Source organism: Penaeus chinensis, chromosome 16, assembly GCF_019202785.1.
Source record: "Penaeus chinensis breed Huanghai No. 1 chromosome 16, ASM1920278v2, whole genome shotgun sequence".
NCBI classification, from domain to species: Eukaryota; Metazoa; Arthropoda; class Malacostraca; order Decapoda; family Penaeidae; genus Penaeus; species Penaeus chinensis.
In genome coordinates this window covers 35,000,443-35,009,587 of record NC_061834.1, presented here as the reverse complement: position 1 = coordinate 35,009,587, position 9,145 = coordinate 35,000,443, and the positions used below count along the sequence as shown (strand labels likewise).

The 9,145-nt window shown below is 35.1% G+C and overlaps 2 protein-coding genes across 5 annotated transcripts in view; one reads left to right on the top strand and one right to left on the bottom strand.

Moving 5' to 3' along the window:
• The window catches only part of LOC125033380 (protein HIRA-like), a 16,365-nt gene extending 12,899 nt beyond the window's left edge, over positions 1 to 3,466 (bottom strand). For all 3 annotated transcript variants that reach the window (XM_047624825.1, XM_047624826.1, XM_047624828.1), the window contains exons 1-5: positions 3,309 to 3,466; positions 1,481 to 1,623; positions 919 to 1,054; positions 193 to 366; positions 1 to 5 (exon numbers count right to left, since the gene is read on the bottom strand). The exon at positions 1 to 5 is cut by the window's left edge and continues 156 nt beyond it. In XM_047624825.1, coding sequence (XP_047480781.1) covers positions 1 to 5; positions 193 to 366; positions 919 to 1,054; positions 1,481 to 1,623; positions 3,309 to 3,345 — 495 coding nt within the window. In that variant the 5' untranslated portion in view covers positions 3,346 to 3,466. The remainder of the gene's footprint in view (positions 6 to 192; positions 367 to 918; positions 1,055 to 1,480; positions 1,624 to 3,308) is intronic.
• Positions 3,467 to 3,770: 304 nt separating this feature from the next.
• On the top strand, positions 3,771 to 8,595 carry LOC125033377 (WD repeat-containing protein 61-like). 2 transcript variants are annotated; one of them, XM_047624819.1, is made up of 7 exons: positions 3,771 to 3,855; positions 5,250 to 5,431; positions 5,879 to 6,095; positions 6,290 to 6,463; positions 6,907 to 7,094; positions 7,598 to 7,769; positions 8,204 to 8,595. In XM_047624819.1, exons 1-7 carry the CDS (start codon positions 3,853 to 3,855, stop codon positions 8,291 to 8,293), a joined length of 1,026 nt encoding a protein of 341 aa, XP_047480775.1. In that variant the 5' UTR covers positions 3,771 to 3,852; the 3' UTR covers positions 8,294 to 8,595. The 2 variants fall into 2 exon arrangements, with proteins under 2 accessions (XP_047480775.1, XP_047480776.1); XM_047624820.1 differs by lacking the exon at positions 3,771 to 3,855 and adding an exon at positions 3,863 to 3,935.
• Positions 8,596 to 9,145: the final 550 nt, after the last annotated feature.

Below are 9,145 nucleotides of genomic sequence, written 5' to 3'. Positions count from 1 at the left end.
TTGTTCTGGAAAGGGAATTAATAAATATCTATCAATTTTCTGCCTTAATGGCTATTGTCTCAAGTAATATCTTAAAAGCTATCCTGAATACTAATGACGATGTATGATATAAAAAATAAATTAATTAATCAAAAAATAATAATAAAAAATAAAAAACATTCAAGGAAAATATAGAAATCTCCTCTTACTCACCTGGCCATTTTGCAGTATTCCATACAATAACATTATTGTCTACCGAGGCAGATGCAAGCCAAACATCCCCTGGAGACCAAGCCACATCCAGGATATCTCCGTTGTGACCTCTTAGTGTTGTGACACTTCGCCAAGATTCAACATTGACAACATTTGAACCAAATACAGCTCCACCTGTTAGCAAAATCAAACTTTATGGTCATCTGACATAAAAATGAGGAAATTCTAAATACTTCTGTCTTCAAAGTTGTATAATAATTTGTTTTCTAAAAAAACTAATTTAATAAAATATACAGAAATATAAATGGGAATATCAGAATGATATACAATTTGAAAATATTTCAACCCGTATCTGCTGGGCCATGCCTATAGCCATCATAACAAACCAACTCATCATGCAGGCTATAGGCGTCGCAATGCCCTAGAGCGTGGCGAGTGGAAAGTTCTACTACATGTAGAGAACTTCCAGGCCAAACAGCAGGACAATTGCCAGAAGCCTCGGGAGTCAGTGACACCAAGAGATTTCTAATACTGCCATTGAGGGATTAATTTGGAACAGATCTTCACAGGACAAGAACAATTTTTTCAACATACTATCTGTCTCAATATCTTTTTTTTTTTTTGTTAATCCCTGTAATGATGACATTTTTACAATTGATTGGCCCACTGACAACTTTTCATTTTTAGTTTGCGATTTTGCACTCTAAAAAGGAAAAAAGGACTCACCTCCGTAACTGCTCTGCTGCCAGATGATAATAACTTTATCGTCTCCAGCAGAAGCCAAGAAACGGCCACTCTGAGACCACCTCACACAATTCACACACCCCAAGTGCTGGTCTAGCATACACAACAACTTCGGGACCTGAAGGAAATATCAATTTCAGAAAATTAGTAAATTCTAAAATATATTGCAACAGCAAGGCAGAATTTATGACCAACTTTTGAATTTTTCTAACACTAAATATTTTTTTTGAAATATGCATTATAAGATTTTTTTTTTTTACATAATCACTAATATATCTATTCAACTACTATTCTAAAAAAAATAACATAGTTCACCTATGTTATCATTCACTTTACTATATGTGCAACTATACAAAACATGCTTTAAACACTTTTTTTTTCCTGATTTCTCAAAAATTTTGGTTCAGGCACTACAAAGAAAATTATAGACAAAAGTAACAATTAATTTGTCATTCATATCCATCATCAACAAATCTCAGAAGTCTGCTACATGGGTTTGACATGAGTCTTTTTTGACTGAAACAAAACCTCTGATGATTATTACCTTCTCATCATCCTCATATTTCTCTTGAGCAACTGGTTTCAGGTTCCACACCACAACCCTTCCAGAGGAATCCTGTCCTTGTCCACCTGTTGCAAATCTTGAACCATCAGGATGCAGATCAACACTGAAGATTGCTTTGTCACCTGAAAACATATAACAATTATAATAAAGTTTATACCACGAGTGAATTTCCTTTCCAGGTGCTTCTTAAGTTAGATGATATACCTTCTAAGATCATAAATAACATTCTAAGTTTTAGCATTTAAATACTGTTATTTGCTGTTTAAAAATAATCTATTATAAGCCTAAAAGAAACAGCCTTATTATATACAAAATACAGAAACTGTTACCATTAACTAAACACATGGCAATGACAACAGGAATCTCTATAAATTTAATTAATACCTTTATGTTCTACCTATAGTACCTCTCAAATTGAGTATTAGTCTATTAGAATGATCCAGATAAACAGAAGAACATGTGATGCTTATTAGTACTAGGAAGTACAAATTGTCCAAATTTTAACCATAGGTGGCAGAAAAGGTTGCTGCACATAACAAAGCATTATAATGCACATCATCACATTGAGGAATTTTGTCCTTGCACACTGGAGATCTAACTGAAAATTACTGGACCTTATACTCTGAACAAAGTGTATTTATGAGACTAAACAAATAAAACTTCTCCAGATAATTCATGACCTTGAGAGTAATTTGACTTACAACATATATATATATATATACATGAATTATCACCATAATTTGACTATTACAAACTAATTCATATTTTTTGTTTCACATAATACAGTAAAAGTAACTTAGTGGTTAGTCTAAAAAAGCAACTGTAGTGACAATATCGGTGGAAATTAGAACACTGTTGGTCATGCCCTTACCAAAACCTCTAACACTCGAGCAAAAGTCTAATAAACATACACCATGTAAATACTGGCTAGGTTGAGCATGTACATGTCACAGGCCAACTCTTCCCAAATAAGCAATTGATCTAACATACAACAATATGCATATAATATGCTTGCCTTTGCAAGAATTGGGTACAAAGACTGTAATAGAATGTAATTTTCACGGCTGTGGCCAGTTGATGCCTGCCGGCCTCACAGAACTTTTGATTTAACTCCAACACAATGAGTATCTAAAGAAGAGAAGCTTTCTCAATGGTGCATTCAATTCATTAACTGAAATATGCCAGTTTATTTTAAAATTATTTAATTTCTCAAGTGTATTCCATGCATTCTCCAGCTATCTGGACAAATATCAACACTGGCGTTGGTGTCTGGGAACTAAACAGCTAAGGCACAGACTCTAGGCACAACGATTCTAAGTCTAAAGTATTCCTTGAGGCAACTATATTTACACCAAACCTCGTCTTCCAATACGCCACCAAATGTTCAGCATCCAACCCATCCATCCAAATCTAATACTCTCGATATATACACACATTACGGAGACTATCAAATACAGTTAGGCCTTCATGTAATACAGAACACACATACGGTAAATCACAGATATTACACACTCTGTTACCCTTCAAATACAATAAATATAGCTTTTGCCGAACGACAGAATCCACAAGCGATGTGTCAGGCCAGCAACCTCCACCGCCACCTTTCGGCTCAATCTTCTCAGTATAGAACACTGTGATTCCTTCCCGTAACAGTTTCAGTGTGACCCTCCGACACCATAAGAGAGTTGACCACTTGAAACGTAACCTTATATCAGATAGTTTGACGTCTAAAGGTCAGGTCAGGTCACCATGCCCATGCCCAAACAATACCTTGAATAACTCCCCCTCACATACTTGATCTACTCACCATCATGGTTGATCCAAGGCGGTTTTAGGAGCTTCATGGTATCTCCAGCCTCTTCAGAACAAACAAGATACTTGTTCTGTCTCTTTCCAATCACACAAAGACATTATTCAAACGCCGCCTAAATCGCTAAGACGCTTTCTCCGCCATCTTTGTTTACGAATCTCACGGCGGTTGATCGACGGACCTAAACCTTTTTTAAGATAGGAGACTTGTTGAATTGTTTTTCTCCTGGGGTGAAATATACTTTTATTAAGTTAAATATGTAGAGGTTAGCATTAGTTTATAATTTGTGAGGTAATTATTTGACTTGCATTGCTTATACATGAACGTTTATACCGCATAAACATGGGTGAAGAAACATGCATATTTATAAAATATTAAAGATGAGTACTATGTATAAAATAAGCCGATTTCTATTATAACTAATCTGATAGAAAAGATATGACACCTCTAATCTAAATACATCCGTATCCACCTTGAACCAGAGCCATCTACCTGCGGCCGGCTGAAGCACCACGCTGTCGCTAAACGTAAACAAAACAGGATGGTACGTAGCATCTTTTTTCAGCTTTTATGAGATTTTAAAATTTATACAGCTCTCTTTGGTGTTGACGATACTTCACAATGGTTAGTGATGACCTCTGATGTTTTTTAGATTTTTTGTTGACCGAGACACAAATTAAATGTTTGCAATGAATGCATTTGCTAGAAGGGAGCCTCCCATTGACGATGACATATGAAAGGGCAGGCCCATATTCAGCTAAAAAAAAAAAAAAATGCATTGTGAATTTCTCTCTTCTTCCTGAAATGGCACATCTAGATGATTATGGCATTCTGACGTTGGCGTAAAGGTACTTCGGATACGCTGAATATTCGACTTTAGTTAAAGATAGAATGGCGAAATGAGATAACTCGACTGACATTAAGAAGTGTTTGTTAAATTGAGATGTAACCTCATGGATGACAACTGCATTTACCATTTCTACGAGTTAACCGTCAAAATTGGCATGAGAAAGGAAGAGGATGGTACAGCTTTCCTGATAAATTCCAGGAAAGCAAAATATGTTCCACTTCGCAAAAACTCGAGAGACATGTTAAATGCCTTTTTGACAGGGGGTAAGCCATATATTTTTTTCCTCTAGAAAGCTTGAGATCATATCCTATTCTTCAGCAAGGCTTCAGCATGACACTGTTCTAGCTTTAGCATACCAGAAAATGTGGGTTTTGGCCTTACAGAAATACATTTAAAGAAATAGATATGGTTTTCTCCCCTATGTCCTGGCAACATCACCAGTCTCTGAAGTTTATGAAGTGGAATAATTTTTCTTTGATAATTCTGGCTGGCTAGTAGTGTGGATATTCATATATTGCTATGTAGTTTGTCTATCCCTTGCATAGTGCTGTACATAGGATAGGAGCACTAGCATAAAAACATTTATTTGACAATAAGTTCAAATGAATTGTGAGATAATATGTGCGGTTAGACCTTTTGAGATATTAACTATTGGTGTGTTCATTAGAGTTGAGAATTACCATCTTATATCAAATGTGATTTCCAGCTGCCATTATTTGCACAGGTACCTGATTTAGGTGATCTATTATAAATCTGATTGGTTTTATTAGACCCTATGCTATTGTCTTCTGCCACATGATGTTTCATCATATGCCTAGCTGGTGTCATCTGCTACAGCTGGGAAGCAGCTGTATTATTTTTTTGTAGGATGGAAGAGAAAAGTTTGTGTTACTCCCTGGGTTATGACTTCTTTTGTTCCTTTATTATACTTTTTGTTGTTATTGTTGGTGTTGTAATGCTTAGTTCTGTAAAAATGTAAGATCAGATTTGATAGGTTTGTTGTCTCTTCTACTTCTCTGACCTGCTCATTGTCGTCATGAAGATGCTCAACACTATTTTTACTTGGGATACTTAACTTTAAATTTCAGTTTTCACTGCTGCACAAACGCGAGAATTCACACTCCGAAGGTATCTGGGCTTGTGCCTGGGGACATTATATACCCAAGGAAAAATCAAAGGAGTCAACAAGTGAAGACAAAGAACAAGAAAATGGAGAGGAGAATAAAGAGAATGAGGAAAATGAGAAAGACAGAGATAACCTTCCTGATACGTGAGTATGGACAATCTATTTCAACATTTTAATGGTTTCGAAAATGAGAAAAGCCATGATAACCCAAGATCATAGTAAAGGTTAACCTTTAGGCATCAAAAATAATGTCCCAAAACTGTCAGTCAAAAATTCTTAAAATATTACCTTGATTATTGTATCATGCATTACTTAAATTGTATTTTCCAAAATATTGCTTAATTAATATTATATTATGCTTGATAATTATTTTATAACAAGTATCAAGTAATGAATTTATAATACAATTTGGTATTCCTGACCATTTCTTTATATAGCCAGAGCAAATTCTAACTTCTTTTATTCATATATAACATACTTGATTGTTTTATAGTATATTTTGTATGATCATCGAGCATGAGTTGGTATTTTAGATGAAACGTCTCAAGTGTTGATATCAAATTTACATTTCTAACTTCCTCTTCTGTTCAGGGAGCAGAGGTATGTGGTGTCAGGTGGGTTAGACGACCTTGTAAAGGTGTGGCGGTGGACTGGCGATGGCGTGGAAGGAGAGCTGTCTGCCATGCACACACTGGAAGGCCACTCTCTCGGTGTGATTTCAGTGGATGTCAATGCCGAAGGAACCATGGCTGCCTCCTCCTCTCTTGATTCAACCATTCGGCTTTGGAACATCCACTCGGGTGAACAGGTAGAGATGCAGTACTTTAACTCATTTTGATTCTGTCTTTTATTTTACCTTTCTTTTTGTGTTTTAGGCAGTGGGTGCATGGTGACTTGAGAAATCTCTTTCAATCCAAGTGTCATGTATCTTATAGACCAGCATATGCCATATCACTTTCCTTGAATACTAATCATTATATGTAATGACACACTATATTCCAGCTACAAACCATTGACTGTGGCCCAGTTGAAGCTTGGTCCGTAGTTTTCTCTCCAGATGGGAACCATGTGGCTTCTGGCAACCATGCTGGTAAGATTAATGTGTATGCTGTTGATGGAGGACGACATGTTACCACCCTAGATACTCGAGGGCGCTTCACCTATTCTGTTGCATATGTAAGTGCAATTCTAAAAGAGTTTTATTTAGGGGTTTGATGGCTGCTTAACTTGTTTGCTCAAGGTGAAAGTATATATTGTAAGTACTGCAGCCTGAAGAATGTACTTGATGAAATATTCTTGTTATGAAAGAAGTAAAACTGAGGTGATTAGGATAGGAGATTGTGAGCTTCACAGGATATTATTGATAAATAGGAGATACAATCAGGCATTTATCATGAATCCTCCTCATATGCAAATATATAGTGGTATTACTGCAACATGAACTGTCAAAACTCTTTGTATGTTCAACTTGTGTTCAGTTTAACTACATTACATGTTTCAATTAAAGATGTGCAGAATTGTTTGGGGCAAAATGAGATATTTTGGTAATCACCTGTTATATCCTTACTGTGTTGCCCTTGACTTTTATGCTAATAGAATATGGATAATATTTTTTACAGAGCCGAGATGGAAAGTATGTAGCCAGTGGTGCCATTGACGGTTTCATCAATGTGTTTGATGTTGAAAGCGGCAAGCTGGTGCATACTTTGGAGGGTCACGCCATGACAATTCGGTCTATCACATTCTCTCCAGACTCGCAGCTGCTTCTCACTGCGGCTGACGACGGACACATGAAGATCTATGACGTGTAAGTGTGAGAGTTTCGAAGGAAGTATTTTTTTGGTTTAACATATTGATATTTGGGTCAGTGCTTTTGTGCTTGGTTGTGTGTGCACCTGTGTATGTTTATGGGTTCGAGGCTTCACTATTATTATTATTATGGTTTTCTTTTTATGTATGATTTTATGTTTATTTGAAATCTATATTTTTTATGCCCTAGATAACAAGGAAACTAGCCTTTGCTGCTTTTATTATTTTTAATGTTTTTAAATTTATTTATTTATATGTTTATATTTAGGCTTAGGTAACTTATATTTTTTGCTCATATTTTTTTTATTTACATATTTCTAGAAAGAAAAATGCCTCTCCAATTAACTTGCTAGTATTTTTCAAACTATAAGTTACAGCTGTGTCTACTTCCTTTATGTTGTCTCAAGGGATATTTTTTTTTTTTTCCTTTATTAGAAGTGCCAATTCCTTTAGTTTCACTCATAAAACAATAGATTACACATGTATTCCTCATTTCAACAGGAAAAGCAGTCATCTTGCTTGTACCCTTTCTGGTCATGGATCTTGGGTGCTAAGTGTAGACTTTGCCCCGGATAAGATGCATTTTGTGTCTTCCTCGTCGGACCATACGGTCAAGGTATGGGACTTTGCTCAGCGAAACTGCGTGCACACCTTCAAAGACCACCACGATCAGGTCAGTTATGAATTTGCATGATTTAGTCTTGAGTGATAAATATTCATGTAATATTTTTACCTATGTTTGTGGTGCAAACATTAATATTGCATTGGTTTTTAAAGATTGTGGTTTTGTTTAAAAAAGAAAGGGAAAAAAAAAGGCAATTTTGTACCTGTAGGTATGAGTAGCAGCTCTTATTGCATTTTAAACCTTCTTGTCATTTCACAAGAACTTGCTCCAAAAAATGAAATAATGCATTAAAATATATTTTTATTTTCACATAATTTTTTCTTCTTCATGAATAACATTAGTTTCTCATTATGTGTCAGTCACAACTGATAACCCATAACAAAATTCATAGTTCACTCTAAACAAGTTTTATTATTCAGTCAAGACAATGTTTCCTTATTTATTTCACTGTTACTGGATAATCATCAGGATTCTTTTTGCAGGTGTGGTGTGCGAAGTACAGCCAAGACAGTAGCAAAATTGTTAGTGTTTCAGAGGACAAGAGTATAATCGTTTTCAATTCTCCTGTGTGAAAATATTGGTACGATAATCAAAGGATAAACGGATATTTTATTTTGCTCTCATTAATCAGTGGCTGAACCTTTATATAATGGAAACTTGCTCATTATGCCTTGTGAGAAATGTTGCACTCCCAGTTGCCTTTGAACAAAATGCAGTGAAAGAAAAAGAAGTGGATTGCATGTCTCGGAAAACATCTTGACAATTATTGGACAGTGTAACTTTGGTGTTCATTATCATTTACAATGGTAATACTTATATCTGATTTATGTTGTTATACTACAATATATGCAAATAAATGTAATTGAAAACTTTACTTCTTTCTTAATCAATAGTCAACTTTGAAATTATATGACATATCCTATTTAGATGGTCATTTACAAAAAAGTGACCAAAGATATATATTTTTTCCTAATTGACAAGAAAGCATTTTTGGATAGCTGTTGAATAGAAGAGGTCTATGAATGAATCTTAGGTCCCAAACAAAATAATAAATATTAGAGAAAAGGGTTAAAATTTTCCTTGTTATTTTTTAATGCTTTAATTTAATGATTAACTTTTTATTCAAATTATGTCCCTATCACTTTTCTACCATTATATGAAATTACAGGAAAATCTAAAAATCAACTTATGTAATCTTATTTGTTTCTGAATTTCCAAACAGCATGAAAAATTAGGTGTCTTTGCTTAGGACTTGACCCCTTGCCGACGGGTACGACCGGTAGACACGTGCTATGCCCACTGTTAGGACTTGTTTGATTGTTTTTAAACATAGATGGCTATACTTGTACTAAGTCACCAATGAGCCAGTTATGAGTACTTCCTGTCTCGCCCGTTCACCCTTTTCTTTGATTTAAGAAATATTG

Bases quoted from the DNA above. Each gene is read 5' to 3' on its own strand.
- LOC125033377 (XM_047624819.1), top strand. The intron at 6,464-6,906 runs GTAAGTGCAATT...TATTTTTTACAG, and splicing joins TCACCTATTCTGTTGCATAT to AGCCGAGATGGAAAGTATGT. The intron at 7,770-8,203 runs GTCAGTTATGAA...TTCTTTTTGCAG, and splicing joins TCAAAGACCACCACGATCAG to GTGTGGTGTGCGAAGTACAG.